General features: G+C 37.3%; 1 protein-coding gene across 2 annotated transcripts in view; it reads left to right on the plus strand.

Annotated features, from left to right (window-relative positions):
• LOC131165901 (NAD-dependent malic enzyme 59 kDa isoform, mitochondrial) overlaps positions 1 to 18,671 on the plus strand; it is a 52,494-nt gene extending 33,823 nt beyond the window's left edge. The window contains exons 17-19 of one of the 2 annotated variants that reach the window (XM_058124056.1): positions 13,103 to 13,165; positions 18,034 to 18,148; positions 18,364 to 18,671. In XM_058124056.1, the coding sequence (XP_057980039.1) occupies positions 13,103 to 13,165; positions 18,034 to 18,148; positions 18,364 to 18,435 (250 nt within the window). In that variant the 3' untranslated portion in view covers positions 18,436 to 18,671. The remainder of the gene's footprint in view (positions 1 to 13,102; positions 13,166 to 18,033; positions 18,149 to 18,363) is intronic. The other variant, XM_058124055.1, reaches the window with a different exon arrangement.
• Positions 18,672 to 19,711: the final 1,040 nt, after the last annotated feature.

Genomic DNA, 19,711 nt, shown 5'->3' on the forward strand with positions numbered 1-19,711 from the left:
TGACACAGTCAGGTTGTCGTAAGGACACAGCTTGTAGGTCGAGGTGGAGAGTTAGGTGGTTGCCAATGGTAAAGTACGAGTGCAAGGGACGTTAAAGGCCATCCGCTGGGAGTGGGGGGGCCAGCGCGGGAAAGAGAGGGAGGGACTGGGAAAGGGATTATGAGTGTGAGGGGGTGGTACTGGAATAGTGGTTGAGGGCCTCACATTGTACCATCCCTTACCCCCTGCTTTTATGCAGAAGAGGTGTTTCCTTGGCGTCTACTGTGACCAACCGGTTATAAAGTCCAATTATCGGGCATTAATTACTCCGGAAAGAAAGGGGGCATGATCTAATGGATGATTCTATCTCAAATACAAGAATACAAGCAGCAATGAATTTATGAGTTATTCCTTGTGAACTTAAGTTGAATTTCAAGTTTCTAAATTAGTTGATTTTCAAAAGGTTGGCCTCAATGCCCATTTTTTTCCTGCTAAATGGGTGTTATCCCATTTCCCAAGGGTTAGATATTATAGGATTGTGCAGAAATTGGTTAACTTGTGCCTCCTTTTAAATTCGTCATTAAAGAACGCACGTCCCTCCCCTCCTTTTAAATACCCTCTGCTTTTTTTGGTGCTTGATTAAAAATACATGCTTTTCCGCTTTTAATACCCTCAAACCAAAGCTCATAATCTTGAAAAACATCTGTTCTTAACCCCAAAACCAGAAAATCCACGGAATAAAGGAAAATATTGAGCTGTTGTGGAATGGCATGGTTTGCATTTTAAGCTTTAACTATACTGATCTCTTCTAGAGCTTATTTACTTCATTTAGTTGGTCGAATGGCATGTGTCATTTTAAGTTGCACCGGGTTCGGTTGAACTAAAAATTTGGAGGTGTGAAATATAGAATCCGATTTTTGTTTCTGTTTCTAAATTATATTTCCTTCAATGTGGTAATTATATTATTATTTTTTATTATTAGATGTTTGATTTAAAAAAAAGCCCCAATAATTACTGTTCTACGTTGCTGTTCTGACTTAAGATAGAAGTTTCTAAAAAATTTCATAGTGAATAAAAATGAAAAATGTTCCTATCTGAATGATTTATACAAACCCAAATACTTAGGCCATACAATGTGGTTTTCCAATTCTAAACGGGACTAAATTTTAAAAGAAATAAAAATGAAGCTGAAAGTGCCAGCTCGATTCTTGCACGTTCCTGTGTTTGCCGAATCCATGAGCCGTTTACAGCTGCAGAATCCAGAATCCGTTAGTATTTACTGATGCGTATCATGTTAGTGGTCAATAGCCACTTGACCATTGCAAGATTTTGAAATTCCTACATATGGTTAGGCAAGGATTGTTTCTCAATCATTGTTTAATGCTCTTACCTATTTTTGAACCTTTTTTTTTTTTTTTTTTCATTTATTTACAAGGAAAATCCTATAATCTTTTCCCCAAAAAAAAAAAGTAGGAACACGTCATTTATATATGTTAATGGCTTTAATTATGACAAAGGCCCCAAGAGGTTTGCTGATCCAAGTAGAAAATTTTTTTATGTGACAAAAGATAAACAAAATATATAATAAATGGCCTTATTACTATGAGGCCCTAGAGAATTGCATCCAAGTTTGAAAAATTTTATTTATGTGACAAAGAGAAGAAAATCTAACATAGCTTGTGCAATGTGACATCCACTTCACTATCTCCAGTAATGCCCCAAGTTTTCCCTCTCTTTGAATTTTTTATTTTTATTTTTCCTTTCTTTTTGGAGACATGGATATGGTTAAAAGAGCACCCGGCGGTTCCAGCCCAATAATGATTAAGTACAGAAAGCTTATAAAAAGAACCAAATATCTTAAACTGCCCTGGAAAAAACCTTATCTTTGAGCTTTACACAAAAACATGCTATTACTTCCTCTCCCTAAAAAATTCCCCCGATTCTTTCCCACCAGGATCAATAAAATGGTGTGCGATCCAACATAAATGACTTTCTCCTCTAATAAGCATTTCAGCCATCCATGCCCCTGAGTTCCTGTATGACTGAGTTTGGCAGCCATGCAATAGATAATACCCAAATCAGATATCTGCTTCCAAGTCCAAAAAAAAGTTACATGGATCCACTTGCAATGGGAAAGATGTAAAAGGGACTTGGGCTCTCCCTTACAGAGAATTTATGTTTGAATAATCTCCACCCTGTTTCCTAATTAATGCTTTGGGAATTCTTAACTTAATCATTATCACATTTAAGTTCACCAGTTTGCGTTGTTAATTGCTTTTGCTCACTGTCAATTCCTTTTGAAATAACCTGCTTATTTAAGCTCAATTTTCTTGATCTCATGCTAACAAGCACAGGCATAAGATGCTTGTAGACACTTTCTTTCATATGATAGCCTAGGATGTCATTTTCACCCTGTATAGATTGGACTGCGGCAACCTAGGTGTGGAAGGGGACTAGTATCTCTCAATTGTTGATGAATTCGTGGAAGCTGTCTTCACACGTTGGCCCAAGGCGTTCTACAGGTACATTTCTTTCAAAAGTTATGAATTTTCTTGCTTTGTTTAGTTGTATGTAAGTAACATGGATACTGGACGCGCTTTTCAGTTTGAAGTTTTTCCAAATGAAGTGGGCTTTTGAAACGCTGCAACCGATATCGGCAAAAGTTTTTCAGGGCATGTTTAAACCGATGACACTACAGGTATTTGTTTGATTACCTCGTTTTTTCATATATGTAATTGAAGTAACATATCGATGTAAAATATGATTGGTCAACATGAATTGTCCTAAGTGTCTGCACTTTAATTCAGTTTTCCTTTTCTTTCTTTTGACGGAAAACTAACAGTGATTGTTTTTTTTTTCCTTTTCTCCCCTATTACATGGAACTGCGGTGTTGCTCTTACAGACTACTGGGAACTGTTAGAGCACAAGGTCGTCGCTTGACGACTTTGTAAACACAGAATAGTTGTAGTTGGAGCTGGAGGTACTGTTAAAATCTTAATTGTAATGAATCTTATTTCTGGCTTAGAAAGAACTCTTCTGTTCACGTGTTGCCCATTATTTGAGAGCTCTGTTTGCATCTTCTTTTTCTGGTTCCATGCAGGGCTTGCGTTCTCAACATGGGCGTCCAGGCTGCTTCAAGAATGGCTGGGCACAATGAACTGCAAGCAAGAATCAATTTTTCCACTTGATAAGCTGTGTTGTTCTAAAACCCTTAAAACCCTTGCACTCTCGCTGTTTAGTTACTCATCATTATTTCCATTATATTATCTGACATATGTCCCTTAGAAGTATGTTTAATGTTAAAACCATACCTTTCCAGACTATTAATTCAAATTAGTTTAAGTATTTAAAGATAAATGATAAGATTTGGGTTTTCATTCCATAATCTGGATTTTTGTTGCAAAACCTTGTGGTGGCATAATCTGAAAGCGTACTTCAGTTACAGTTGGTATTCCTTATTATTATTCTTATTATTATGTATTATTCGTTAAATCAGTGTTGAGAAGATGGTTATGAATGAGGGTCTCATCACAAAAGTAAAGAAATGTATTGATCCAGCAGCAGCCCTGTTTGCTAGAGCCCCAGAAGAGATTGGGGGAATTAGGGGAGGGTGCTAGTCTCTTTGAATTGGTAATCTTCAGTTTTGCCTTTCAAACAGCCTTTGTCAGCTAAGCTTTATTAGTATAAACGGCATATATTGTGGTGGAAAAATGAATACTGTTACGTTTTATTTCGCAATTTCTTTCATGCAAGAGGCTGGGTTACTACTGTTGCCAGTTTTGTAATCTTTAATTTTTTAGTAGTTTTTTAACACCTGGTTTCTTTTCTATAATTAAAATACTGAACTCTGCTGGGATCTATGCATTGGCAGAGTATAAAGTCAAAGCCCCATGTGGCTTCTAGGCTTTGTCTGGAGTTGGCGGTGTCTTCAATGAGGAGGTGAGCACCCGTTCATTACACCAATTTGCATGCTTTTTTTAATTTATTGCACGGAGAGAGCAAAATAAGTGAATGAGGTGGTATTTGTTTGGTACTTCCTGGCGTTGTGTACTTCTGGTTGTCTGTTATTAAACAGTATGACTGATGCTATTCTTAACTCATCTACAGTGGCATAACTGCAGTGGTTTCTTCCATAGGTATTTTGTGCAACCTGCAATGGGCTTATTTTATAATTCCGTTGTTTTACCCTTATGTTTCTTGTTTGCATGCCAGACCTTATACCATCGCAGTATTACGTTGCCTCTTATTGTCACACGTTTAGAGATTTCCCTCTTTTAGTAACAAGTAAAACGACTATTCCATGCCACCCCTCAATGAGTAATGAGGCTGGGGGCAATCCGTGGACTTTTCCAGATCAAGTCGTTGTGCCTTGTCCTTAGCCTCGCCCTTTGCATCTGGGTATTAGGAAAGGTCAAATCATGGTGTTTGATGTGGTGTTTTATCCTGGTCTTCCTGGTTAGAATGAGGTGTTGTGAGTTACCTCCCTAGCCACTGGAGTCTAATTCTTGTGGAATAGGAAACTTTCTCAACATTTTTCTATGTTGCATGTTTGCATATCCCCAATTTCTACTGCTAAAAACATTCACCTATTCACTATTAGAGGAGGCGTACAATCATTGCTTTCTGCTATTCTGGTATTTCCAACATTTTCCCAATGATATTGTATTTAATTTTCATGATTTGATTAATGTTTGATTTCTCAATATCAGCTGGTTTTTGTTAACATTGGCTGTTGTTTTCTTCAGGTGCTTAAGGCCATGCGAGAGTCTGATTCTATAACCAAACCCTGCCCTTTTTTCAATGTCAAATCCCCACGATGAATGTTTGTTTTTTGCCATACTTAAGCACCGCCTGTTTTAAGTAGACAAATGATGGTCACATCAGTATCGTACATCTACTTTATTTATTTACTTTATTTGAACGGCTGAGTGCACCCTGCTGACTTCAGCATATGCTGGAGACAGTATTGTGTTTGCAGTGGCAGTCCCTTTTGAAAAGTATCTTGGTATCTTTTCTCCTTCGTAAACCAAACGTTCCGCTCCTTTCCTTTAAAACGAGATTCCACAAGCTACATGCAGGTTATGTATTTGGCTTTCTGTCCTGGTTGTCTAATTATTACCAACATTTGTAATGCATGTTTGCAGGAATGGGAAGTGGCTACGTAAATCAAGCAATAACTTTCCCTATTCCAGGGTCTGTGCTAATTATCTTCGGGGTCATCAATTGTTTTGAGCTGTTCTTAATCCTGACACATATATATGAACTTTTTTGCCTTTGTTATCAGGATTGGTTTGGGAGCTCTTCTCTCTGGTGCTCTTGTTATTTTCCGAATGGAATGTGCACATCTGCTGCTGATTGGTATGAATAACAAAGCATCTTTCTTTCACTGGGCCAGCCCCAAATTTTTTACAATTTCAATTGGAGATTAGAAACCATACTGACAAAATTGTGGAAAAGACTTTTGGGATTGGGTAAAATTTTTTGTTTGCATTTTTTTAAAAAAATATCTAATTCACATGTGCCAACTAAAGTAGCGATTGTGGGACTTATCCAATTGTGGAATCATGACTGGACTGCTGAAGTAGGTGATCTTGGACCACAACGTCCTAGTGTCCCTACAACATTAATTCTCAATTCCACTCCCTACACTAATACATAAGTCCTCTTTTATGAGCGTACAATTGCTTGAAGATAGAAACGAATTTAGACACCTAAATAACTAAATTATTTGGAAGGAAAGGGACGAAATGACTGGAATCAAATAGTTCTTCAATAATATTGCTTTAAAAAAATCTTGCTTCTAAACTATAATATCCTAGAATCTTGAGAACACGAGCCTAATAAAAATATCTAAAATAAAACAAATGAAAATGCAGTAAAATTAGGGGGGAAAAAAATATTCTTGCTTCACCATGTCTCCTCCAGTGGCAAAAAAAGTACTCAACCTTGAGTTAGGCTGGAAGCAATGTTGCCTAGAACGTGCAAACATTCCAGTTCGTGAACTGCAGTGGGATTGCAGTACTGTTCATGCTCTAAAGTGGAACATTAGTGGCATACACCATATACTTTATAGATATATTGGTGAAAAAAAAATGCAATGGCACTCATATATTTTTGAGAGCATGTTGAGGCTTTTCTAAATCTAGAAGAGGTTTTATTTTGATAAAATAGATTGATAATGACAGTAAATAGAATTACAATGTGATGATTCCTCAGTTTAACTAATAAAAAAATATTTCATGTGAAATATATTGAATTAAAAATTTGGATTGTTAGATTTAGTGATCCAGAATGAACATTTACCATGTTTTGGAATGTCGGTACCAATTTGTTTTTCCCTAGAGTGTAGAGAGTTTTTTGGCGACAATGAGCTGGACACATCCTCTAGCTAACATTACCCTTGTCATCTTCATCGCCAGAATACTGAAGTGCATTCACAATCTGATCATCAGTGGAGTTCTTGCAAGGAGCTGACTTGGTGACTGGATCTTTAGTAGTCCCTACAATGGAGATGAGAGTTCCCCTTTTTGCCCACAATTATAGAAAATAACTGGAAAATGTTCAGCCCACTTTGATCCAGTATGGCTGAACCAGTTTAGTTTGGTCCAGTCCAATCTGGCTGAACTAGTTCTGATCAGGCCAGTCTGAGCCAGTTTGGTCACCTAAATCATCCGTTTTGAAAGAGACTTATTTGGATGACATTAAAGCAGGCTTCTTCAATGCTTTGGTTGACCAGGGGAGGGTTTCAGCTCCATCTCCGCTACTGTGGCAGCAACTGTGCACTTCTTCAACTGATGCTTGGTGATGGCTGACAATGGCTAGTGAGTCATGTAGTGGAGATCAAGGAGTCATTGCTAAACGAAAGGCAAGGACTTTTGACACATCTTTGGCAATGATGGTGTGTTGAGTTGCCAATGAAGACAACAACGGTCTTTGATCTGCAGAGTCTTCCCAAAAATGGCAAGGCTCAAGATGGAGGTAGATGAAGGTGAGCTTCTGCTGGGAAACAACGAAGGCTCCATTTGTGTGGACACTTTGATGCCCGTTCTGCTCCACTTAGGGTAGGGGGGTATCTGGTGCTTCATTTTTTTTTTTAATAGTAAAATTCCTGTGGCTGGTTGGAAGTGGAGGGATGGTAGAGGTCAATGTTGAATGGTGATGCTGGTGGCGGATGAAAGGCGATTTAAGTTGAAATTGCGAACCCTACGAGTTTAAGCAGAGGCTTTTAGAAAAACCCATCAAACACTGACAACCATGTTGAGTTAAAATTGCAAATTGTGTCAAATAACCACTGACAACCATGTTGGATCAAAGTCTGCTCTAATACCACTTGATGCAAGACCAACATCTAACAACATCTATTCTCAATTTCAATATCCCTAAAACTAGTACATAAGGGCCTATTAATATGATTAAAATTACTTGGAAGATAAGCAATCTAATTTAAGAAACCAAAATAAACTAGAATACTAGTTCCTTGAGTAATAATGACTTAAAATCTTGTTTTATGAATTTAAGAAATCAATTTAAATTAGAATACTAGTTCCTTAAGTAACATCTGCTACTGAAGTCGCTGCACCCATTGCTGTTATGCTGCGCCACCTGCTACCTGCTATCTAAACCATGGTTTATACTATTTAATTGCAAAACAAAGCCAATGATTGTTTTCTAAAATAATGGCTACTAGTTTTTCATCCTTAATATGATTGTTTTGATTTTTTCTTTGCTGTCTTTTGCAGCACTAAAAATCTTTGGCTCCATGACTAAACTTGCAAAAAGGAAGGACTCTTCTTACCTTGTGAATTATTTTATTAAAATAATTGTGTGATTTTGTATGGTCATTTTTCCTTTTCTTAAAAGCCATCTTGGAATCAACATGGGCTAGTGCTGGATGAAATATATCATATGATTGAGAGAAAGGGAGACTGACAAGAGAGAGAGAGAGAGAGAGAGAGAGAGAGAGAGAGAGAGAGATCTGTATGTTGCCAAATAAAGCCATTGGTTATTTGTTGACATTTATGGGGCGTAGGTAATCTCTTTGTGTGCTCACTATCTTGTATGCAAGTACATGTTTTCGGTACTTGACAGCCCATCAATGCACCCATAGATGCACTTTGAAGGTTTGTATGTATACATGTTTAAAAAATTAATTATTAGAAAAATATATATATATATTTTTAATTTGAAAAACAAGAATTACAATTTTTAACCACTAATCTTAACACATTGGTGGCTTGATGAAAGCATAAAGGGTTGGTCAATTCTCCACTTTGAAGGCTTTGCAAGCTTCTTTCTTCCAAGTTGGAAGAGATTAAAGGACAACTCAAATGGTGGAATAAGAACTTTTTTGGATTACACCATGTGAAGATAGAAACCACTTTGAGTTTGAGGAAAATTTAGGATCTTGATGCTAAAGAACTTTCTCATGGCTTTAATGATGAAGATAAAATAAGGACCCTCTTGCGAAAAGGATTATCCAAGATTATAAATATGGAATAAATTGCTTGGGACAAAAGTTTTAGGGCCTTGCAGCTAGAAGAATGGGATGGAGATACAATACCTTGACAGAGTCATTATTATTGGTGAAGATTTAAATGGAGGGTACATCGAAGAAGGTATTTGCCGCTATGAAACCCATGTAGACCACAGTTTGAGGGGTTAAGCTTCTATAGAATCTGCACACCTACAGCTATGGCTGAAACATGCTTTTAATGAGGGAGAAATTCCTTGTGGTCTAAAAAAATTGTAATGGTGATAAAGTTCCAGGTCTTGACAGCTTCATCATTGCTTTTCTCCAAGAAAATTGGGACGTCCTCAAAGCTGATGTAATCAAGGTCTTTGATGAGTTCCACATTTACGGGCAGATTTGTGGACAGCATGAAATCCACCTTTGTTGCATTGATCCCTAAGAAGTTTGGGGCTGTTAACAGCAGAGATGTGGTGGGCAGTGTCTACAAGCTTTTATCCAAGGTTCTGGCCTCAAGACTGGAAAAAGCTATCCTGGAACTCATAGGACAGCACCAACATAGCTTTGTTGAAAGGAGGTAATGTTAGATTACCACTTTACCCTAAAAGCTTAAGCTGTTAGGTTGTGGGCCAACAATGTATATCAAGCTTTAACACTCCTCTGCTCGTGCAGCCTGACAGCATGGGGAGAGATAAAGACAGAAGAAATTTTTAAATACTGTAGAATAAATGTGGGCGACGAGACTAGAACCCACGACCTCGTGGTAACTAGCCCTGATACCATGTTAATTACACATAGTGATCTTAGGAAGCTATATATGGTAAGCCAACTAATTTACATAAAGTGATTTTAGGAAGCTATACATGGTAAGCTAAATCTCCTCTCCTATTTATGAAAATATATACAGCCTAGATTAATAGCTATTAACAAGGCATAGTTTATGGCCTCCTATTGACATTGCCCCCTCAAATTGATGCGGGTTATTCATAAGCATCAATTTTTTTATAAGAAAATTATGCCATTGCCGTGTGAGAGCCTTCATTGTAAATGAAGGTTATGACTCGATCAGAATTAGAGAGAACCACAAGAAGAACTGTTGAAGAAGATGAAGACGAAGACGAAGAAGACGACAACTGTGACGGCTGAAAAAAAACTAGGACTGAGATTCCTTAGAGAATGGCTCTGATACCATAACAGAATGGTTCGAATTTTCCTCTCTTTGAGAAGGTCTTTCATTATATGGCCAGTTATAGAAGGCCATATATATAGCCTAGATTAATAGCTATTAGCAAGGCATAATTTATGGCCTTCTATTGACAGGTAATCCATGGATGCTGCCTTCATCGCTTAGGGAATCATGGATAGTCACTCTAGAGCTGGAAAGGGAGGAATTGTTTGCAAAGGGCCTTTGACCGTGTTTGTTGGGATTCCTTCTGAATGTTCTGAAAAAAATGGGTTTTCGGAGCTTATGGTGCAAATGGATTGAGCAGTGGATCGCCACACCATCCTCAATTCTCATTAATGGCTGCCTTTCAGGGTTCTCACACTTCCAAGGATAACGACAAGGAGATCCCCTTTGTCTTTTGCTTTTCATCAATCTCGTGGAAGTTCTCTGCCTCTTGTGGCAAAATGTCACAAGAATAAAGCTCTTAAAAGAGGGCTGACGGTGGAATGAACTGGTAGGGAGCTGAAGTTTCTTGCCTCCTCTTCACTAATGATGCCATGATCTTCCCTGAGGCGGAAAATTCTTGATCTCCGATGCTTACTTCTTTGCTTTGAAGCAATTCCTTCTTTGAAAGTCAATTTGGGAAAGAGTGAGCTTATCCACATTCGAAATGTGAATGATGGCAGTTTCGTGGCTGGCATCACGGACTTTTCCTTTGAAGTATCTTGGCCTCCCATTTTGGTGCAATGTTCAAGGGAAAAAAAGGAATTTTTAACCTATTGCTGATAATATATATATATATATATATATATATATATATATTTATTTATTGAAAGTGGTAGATTAGAAGCATGACTACCTCTTTAAAGTGGTAGAATCACTCTCGTCAAATGAACCGTCTCTAACCTTCCAGTTTACTTCATGTCCCTCTTCCCTATTCCTTGCTTTGTCGCCTGAGATTGGAGGCATACAGAATAATTTCTTTGGGGAAATACAGGGGAGGTTGTTAAGTTCCATTTAGTTAAATGGGATGTTGCTTCCCAAACCTGAGAGGTGGACTGGGTCTCAAATCTCTTATGCTTTTCGGCAAGGCCTTCCTTGGTAGATGGATTGGAGATTCATGAACAAGGTGTGACTTTGGAGTGAGATTATTGCCTTAAAGTACAGTGTCGATCACAGTGGATGGACATCCAAGAGCTCAGGCAGCAGCCCTATGGGTTAATGTTAAGTCGATCAGGAAAGGGTGGGAGGATTTCTTCACTCTCATCCACTTCCATGTTGGAAATGGGAACAATGCTTTCTTTTGGCATGACAGCTGGCGCAGCTCATCTCCTCCGAGTTCTCAATTTCTTGCAATTTTCAATCTTACCTGCAACAAAGATGTTTTAATGACTGTTCGTGGACGACTCTGTCAATGGCAGCTTGGAACATCCCTTTTTTAAGAAATGCCCATTATTGGGAGCTTGAAAATTTTGCTGATTTTTATGGCTGTCTTAACAGAAATGCCCCAATTGGACCAATCTGGATGTGCCTTCATGGAAGCTCACAAAATGGCTAGTTCACAGTCAGCTCCTTCTAGAAGCATCTTGACAGCCCCTCTTGAGGCCAGATGTCTTATTTCCCTTGGAAAGTCATTTGGAAGACTCTTGTGCCGACTATGCTTTCTTAGCTTTGGAGGCAAGTTTGGGGAAGATCCATACTCTTAATAACCTTCGAAGAAGGGATTTCACCTTGTCAATAGATGCTTTCTTTGCAAAGAAGATGCTGAAACTGTAGACCAGTTACTGCTTACTGCTCCACTGCCCCTGGACCTGAATTTTTTGGAATCTGCCCACTGCTCTTATGGGACAGCACTGGGTCATTGCTGAATATGTTGGAAAGGAATTTGGGCTTGGAAGGGTATTTGTATTTCTATGAATTAAAGGGAAAAAAGCCTTTTCCTTCTGGTGCAGGGGCAGCATCAAGGTTCTGTAGCCATGGAAGAGATTGGAAGAAATAGAAGAGAGGAGATACCAGGGGTTGAAACTCAAATTCAATTCCTATTCAAACTCAACAATAACTGCCTACAATATGGCTTTCACACACCATTTATAAGAAGCCTCTATACACATGAAATTACATACATAATTGTAAAACTACATTGCATTACAAACATACCCCTAAAATACACAAATACTACAAACAAGACCCCAACATACATAATCCTAATACAAGAAAACTACACACGCATACTTTAACAACTAACTAGCTAAGCACATTTGGGTTTTGGACCCAATAAACCATTGACCCTATTCTTCGACATAGGCCTCCAAATTGGGTTGAAATGATCCATCCAAATACCTGCTTCTTGTCCTACATCACCTTCCCACTCAGTATCTTCTAGTTTGCTCTGGAGAGAGAGAAATGCTAGAGCTTTTGATGGAATAACTAGTCCCACAATCCTCAAGTATAGGTAGCTTGCTACTCTTTCAAGCTGGTTTATTGGGCAGTACATGCTGGGTACACAAATAATTTTGGTCTCTTGAATACACTATCACATTGTTGATCCATCTTTTTTGTTTCCCTCTTTTCTTTGATTGTACATGGGTGGCACGCCCTTGCTGTCCTTTTAATGAAATCTCTCTTCTCATTTGAAAAAAAATTCCCTCATGGCTTAGACAAGGCTTTGTCCACTGCATTTTGAGTTTATTCAAACTGCTTTTACCCTACAAGTGGTTATTGGTTGTGTAAAGGGACATTCAGCCAGAAATCATAAAAATAATGAGAATTTCTTGCAGAGCGATGTCATATTTAGTGTTTGTAAAAATTTACATTTACTTGATCTCAATTCTAGTTTTTGGATTGCATTTTATTAACTGGAGGAATATATTTTATGCATTCCAAGCTGTAAATGCTGTGTTGGGGTGTCTGAGTTTTATTAACAGGAATACACCAGACATATTTTAGTTAAGGTTCTTGTCTTCAGCTTTGGCTATATTCATTGACATTGAGAATCTCAATGTGTTCGTGTGCTCTATGTGTGAATTCTTCTGTTTTTCAGTGTGATTGTTAACTGTAAGATTGCATTTCAATGCAACGGTCACTAAGACTGTTGAACGAATATTCCTTTGTTGATCGAGTAATTTTTTAATTTTACGAATTTCTTGGAAATATCTCTTCTAGTTGATGCCAAATTATCATCTGGTGTTAGAAGTTTGTTAATTCTGTAAGATATACCAGTCACTCACCCACTGGAGTGCTCGAAATGATATTAGAAGTCTATTTAGTTCTGTGTAATGGACCATGTCACACAACGCTCAAACCACATAAATTGTTGTATGTCTTAGTTAAAATGGAGCTCGAGACGTGTGTGAATTACGAAATGTCATAAAGCCATGTTTCAAGGCTTAAATTGTAGAACATAGTCTTAACATTATTATTGTTGTTTTTTTTTTTGGGGGGGGGAGGGGAGGGGTTGGAGAAGATAATCTGACTTGATGTTCCTTGTACAGCCTTGCTTCTTACATTACAGATGAAGATATCCAAAAGGGCATCTTGTATCCATATATTGGAAGGTATTATCTTCGCCAATGCATGCTTCTTTCATTTACTGTTCAATCAAATAGCACTACTGTGTACATGCAATCTCTATAGCAGTAGTACTGATGATGATGTGCACTATAATTTTTTTACTACATGGTAATTGGCTAAACCTGTCCCAATTATGAGATTTGTGATGGAAGATTATGACTTCAATCAGTAACCAGTGTTTTCTGGTCCATAAGGGCTACTGGATTTGATAGAAAAGGAAGAAGAATTATCTTGAACATTATTAAGGCGGGTATCTGAAAAGTCTAGACTTGAAAATGCCAATTGATTTCTCTCAGCTCCTCTAGATTTGATCCCAAAGATCTCCAATGATGCCAAGAGGACTATTAGAGCCCTCTTTTGTGTCTCCACACTCCAAGATATTGAGCACTAGCTCAAGAGAGAGGAATGAGAGGGAGGCTAATCATGGAGAGAAAGAGGATGAAGGGAGGAAAGCGTTTAGTGATCTATTCCTTTGCCTCTTAGGGCCCCATCTTGCTTATTTATAAGCACATGAGAAACATAGTACTAATAAAACTAGTTTCCAAAACATATTTGGAAACAATCTCTTGGTAAAGGCTTATACAAAACATATTTGGAAACTATATATTGGGTAACAATTATCCTATATAAGGACGATTCTAATTTAAATCCATCTAGGAAGCCCTTATGGAGGATCGACAACTCATGTGGATGCCCTAATAAGTTGGGTCCAATTACTTGATCACAGTTCCAATTAGCTGTTACAGGATGCCGCCATCATCATTTCCATTGATGCTTTTCCTTTTCTCATCACCTTGTTGTTCCTCCACTATTGGACATAATTTGCTGTGTTTCTATTCTGAAACGTTGAAAAATTCAAAATATTTTGGGTTTCTGCCACTTTCAAAATCCAACGTTCTGTTGCTCTTCTGTGATGAGGAGTTGATGCTTTGTTTTTCTGCATTTTTTGTGTCAATTTTATCACAATCATTTGTGCACACCCCCAGTTTTATGCCAAGTGGTTCAAGATATGATATCCCGGTCATATCATTGTAGCAACTGCAATCTTTTTAGCATAAATAAAAGAAAAGTTAATCTTATTATGAGTTGCGAAGTGAAATATAAAAAATAAAGATGTGGATAAATGGAAGTTTGATAAAAAGAAAGGAAAAGAATATCGATGATATGTGATTCTAACATGTAAGGTCTGTGAGTCGTCACACATAATACATGCAATTTCTTAAACCCATCCTAATATTATATGTTACTGCATCAACCTATATGGATCACACATAACATAGGATTATACTCATTATATTTTATGATAGCTTATACACTTCCATATTAGTTAGTATTCGTGCTATTTTAAGAAAAAAATTGATCTGGTTGAATTCTTAATTTAAAATAATAATTTCTAATTATGTTTATTAGTAAATTATATTTTTATGATTTATAATATTTGCATCCTAAAAAAGATTGAGAAATTATTTATGGTAAAATTATAAATGCCTCTTAATTTTTAAAAAATGGTCTTGACATTTTTTGAGGTTTAAAAAGGAGAAACCATGCATATTCAGAGTTATCAAATGACTAAAACCATTCAGCACTCTTATTCTGGTTCATAGATTCATTCCAATGTCCAATTCGAAGATTCAGAACTGCATTTAGTATTCAGCACTTAATGATTTTCAAATGTAATCATAAGAAACGTTAAAAGATTCTTGAATGAGTTCAGATGCACAATTATGAACCCACAGAAGCACCTATTGAGAAGGGTCAGAAGTTGAGTTGACTGCCAATGAGTAGGGCGCCCTATATAAGCAACACATATTATGTTGTGTCTTGTGTGCTTACCCTGACACTTGCTTTGCGGTGGGTTTGGTAAGTTGTTACAAGAGCAACTACTTTTTGGAAAGTTGTTAAGTTGATCTTTTGATACCTATGTGGCACCTCTAATATTGTTGTATGCTGTCACAATGAGGACTTCATATTAAATTGATACACTGTAGTGTTGAGATGTCACAAGGAGGACTGTAGACTGAGTCAAGGTAGAGAATAGAGCCCTATCTTAGTGCATTAAGAAATAAGACTGTATTCTGCTATTTAAAAAGAACCCGAGTATGTAACAGTTTCACTTGTCGTTTAGGAGGATTTGTGGTTAAGGAGCCTTACTGCACCTAGGAGTCATGGCTAGTGAAGATGAGGCTGTGACTATCTCTTGTGACAACATGGCAGCCATCTAGTGTCATATGGATCTGAAGTTCCATCAAAGGATCAAGCCCATGATTTACACTATGACATGATTAGGCAAAGAGAGATAAGTCCTTGGACACATCTCTACTAGTTGGATGGGGATTGATCCATTGACTGAGCATAATTAGTGTTGTATTCCAGACACAGGTTAGGGGTCTGACTGTCTGGGACTTCATAAGATTTAATTTGTTTGGACTAATTAAGCATAATAGGTGCTTTTGATGAATGTATTGCATTATATTAATGGATTGTTTTGTTCATCCTAGCATTTTAGTTGCATAATTGATATAGTTAGTACAAATTAGTAATATCACGAGGCTAAGATCAGCTGGTCCACACAATTGATCAGTGCAACACTGACAGATGCAGCAATCCTGTCACTTGACCTCTAATTTAAGATGTTGAGGAATACCACTAAAGATTTTGATATTCTTGCTGTAGGTTAGCAAGAGCGTCAGTGTTATGAAAGGGGGCAAGAATATGGGGTTATTTATGCTTGACCACATACTTATGTTGCTTGCTCACTTCCCAATTGGATTGTGAATGCAAGAGGAAACGAACAAGTAGTTTGCAATGGAATCAATTTCTCTAGATCATCGTTGAATACTATTAGGTAACAGCACAAAGGGAGAAGTCCTTGGTTCGAATCCCATAATCTAAACTGTGCAGTAAATGTACACTGCTTTCGAACTATGTGCTTCATGCTCCAAGAGTTATATTGCAAACCACTTTCAGTTCTAGCTTTGTTACTGTTAGATTACCACTTTACCTAAAAACTTGAGCTATTAGGTTGTGGACCAACAATGTTTATCAAGCTTTAGCACTCCTCCACACGTGCAGCCTGACAACACGTGGAGAGATAAACACACAATGAATAACACCCATGATAGGGAACGCAATAATATTTTTTAAACACACAGTAAACACAGGCAACAAGACTAGAACCGAGGACCTCCCGGTAATCAGCTCAGATACCATGTTAGATTACCACTTTACCTAAAAGTCTAAGCTATTAGGTTGTAGGCCAACAATGCATATCAAGCTTTAACTGTTGCCTTCAGGATAATCTATCCATTTTCATGGTGATAATTTGCGGATCTACTGTGGTAGTGTTTTACGTGATCATGGTATTTTATCTGGTGACTTCTTTAAGTTAGATTTGGATGATAAGCCCTCATTTCCTTATGTTAATATTCTGTTGATTCATTTGATTCTGCCATATGACATGGTAGACGTAGTTGTATTAGTGAAAAGTGGATGGTCAGATCATCTAGATTGAGAGGTCCATTCGCTAAAGTCACCTAGTAGATGTATGATCCTTGTTTGGCTAGAAAGGCATGCAGAAAGCAATTAGGTGCCATTTAGTTCACGGGATCTGAGATGCACGTTGAAATGATATTCCTGGAAATCCTATTCACAAGAATGGTACTTCTATTCGTTTCGCATTATAATATTCTTGGGAATGTACACAAGATATCCATGTCTGTATTTGGTTTAAGTTGGAAATCATGTCATGCATTTCAATAAGAATACCAAAATACCCTTGGTCTCTGTGTGTAATAATGTATGAAAACACCTGGGTGATTTAGCCAAACAAGGAAGAGCTGATCTTATCCTTTATTCTAATTGCTAAGCACCAGGGTGATCATTGGAGCTCTATTCATCTTCAGGCAGAGAAAGGTTCATGCCTTGAACTTCCTGCACCCTGCTAAGTTTCATTCCAAACCATGAATTATTCTGCTCATAGCACGAGGATGCTTTTGACCTTTGTTTCTTTACTTTTGTGTATTGCTGGAATTTTACCAAGCACTGGCTTTGTCGCAGAAGTATAACCAAATGTGACCTTCAATTGGTTTCACACCCCAAGATCTTGAGTGCTATGATGGTGGCTCAAGAAAGAAGGTGGAGAGAGAACAATTAAGGAGGGAGAGAAAAGTGTCTATGGAGAAGAGAGAGAACATGGAGAAGCTTTAAGAGCTCTATCATCCCTCTTAAAAATAAGCATGGAAGCCTATTATCAATTAAACTAGATCTCTATAACACATTTGGAAACTCTCTCTTGGACAAGGCTTATCCTATATAACAACCATCTTAATCCTAGTTTATCTAGGAAACCCCTTATGGAGGTCCAACCGCCCATGCGGGCCCCAACAGGTAGTCTAATTTCTTATGCGACTAAAAAGCTGAATCAAATGAACACATAATAAATATAAATTATATTTTATTTTGAACTTAGAGATAATACCATGTCCATCTAATTCAGATGTTATTATGCTATTCTCATTTATATGCAATAATAAGTAAATATAAATGCTTCTTCCAACTATTAGCAACACACCTGTATGTATCTATCAGATAGAAATAAATGCCTAGATTTTTATTTGCAGTACCCAAGTCCGCCCACATCATGTTGTGAAGCCAGGTCTATGAAAAGCTACCCTAATGGATATACAAGCATGTTGCATGAAGAGTCAATTTTTTATTCCTATTATGTAACAAAATTTTGCTGGATTTGTGGCTGATTGATGTTTTTTGGAGTGAAAGATTAGAGTGGCAAGTGTTTGTCTTTGCTAATTGGCTGTCTAAATGGATTGAGTGGATGCCACTGTGCAATGTGCAGTATAAGACGTATCACAGCAGAAGTTGGAGCTGCTGTTGTGCGAGCTGCGGTTGCTGAAGAGTTAGCAGAGGGACATGGTGATGTGGGGCCCAGAGAACTCAGCCATATGTCAAAAGTATGAGCAGACTTCAACTTGTCTTACAATGGAAATACCAAGTGCTTTGTGAATGACCATAACACACACACACAACACTTGTGCATGAAAGTGAAGCTCTAATATTTAAGAAATGCAGCCCAATCCCATCTAACCCAACAAAACAATGCTTCCCAATCCTATCTTAGTATTCATTTGTTGATTAATACATTTCTCATATTTCTTTTGGATAATAGGAGGAGACGGTGGATTACATCACCCGCAACATGTGGTTCCCTATTTACAGCCCTCTTGTTCACGAGAAATAAAATGCCCCCCTGTTCTCTGTGTTTCTTTTGAGGTATTGGTGTGTTCTGCACCCAGCTGTTGTACCAATTCTTCAAATTTTCTACTTTGATTTGCTAAGCATAGTCGAGTAGAAAAGAAAAGGTGTGGGGATTATGCCCCTTCCCAAGTTTGATAGCACCCTGTTGGCTTATTACTTTATTTATTATGCCTGTAGATGTGATTTATTTATAAAAATATATATTATGCAGTTGTACAATTTCTTAACCATATGCTGCTGCACTGGACATATTATCACGGGCTAGCTATTGGTCTGTCGAAAATCCTGTTATTTGAGATGATATTAATTAGTCAAGAAGCGAATGCTTTTATTTGTCCGCTCTACAGCCGCAATGCTTGCTATGTTCATACGTAAAACGAGCATAGAGGAAGATTCTGCTTTTCATGTTTGGTACTTTTCACATAATATCCTCCACGGATACAGCTTTCCAAGTCTTGGATCTTGATTGCAAAAACAGTTTGTCTTTATCTGAATTTGCCATATTATCTTAGGAAAATACTTGTGAAGGAGAAATTATACCTAGCACCTCTTCTTTCACATGTCTGTGCGTCTATTTCTTAAATTGTAGGCGTTTGAAAATGGACCCCTCTCTTATATTAATAGATATAGGATCAGTTTGGCACATGTCTAATATTTAAAAATACGGATATATGGACATGGGGAGAAGGGCCTCTCCCATATAATTTTCACTTGTGAAGGATGAAGATTTGGAATCCATTAATAAAATAGTGTAAATGGTTAAGTATTGGAGACAAATAAATAAACATAGTCTTGAATTTTAAATGATTTTGAGTATGGGAAAGTTTAAATAAAAAAGAATTTAATTTTAAAAAGACTTCAATTGAACAGATTAATTTCCCTACTAATTTGTGAAAACTTAAAAAGATGTAAATTTTCTTTTATATTTGGAAAATGACAAGTTTAGATAGGGATATAAGTGTCAAAAGCAAAATGATTTTGGGAATTTTGAAATTTTAAGGGACATTTGCATCTCTTTAATTGACAAACTTGTGGAAGGTACGAAAATTTTTGAAATTTTAGAGGTCTACATCTCTTAACGGAGCTCTAATACAAGCTCCTTAGATTTTGGAAATCTTTGGGTAAGTTTTTTATTTTTGCCAAACATTAGGAAAAATGAATGTTCTTTGACCAAACTTAAGGTTGTCCTGAGTAAATATATGGCACCTCTTGAGTGACACTTCCGTGGTTTTGTTTCTTTGGCTTCCATAGGTTAAAAC

Source organism: Malania oleifera, chromosome 10, assembly GCF_029873635.1.
Source record: "Malania oleifera isolate guangnan ecotype guangnan chromosome 10, ASM2987363v1, whole genome shotgun sequence".
NCBI classification, from domain to species: Eukaryota; Viridiplantae; Streptophyta; class Magnoliopsida; order Santalales; family Ximeniaceae; genus Malania; species Malania oleifera.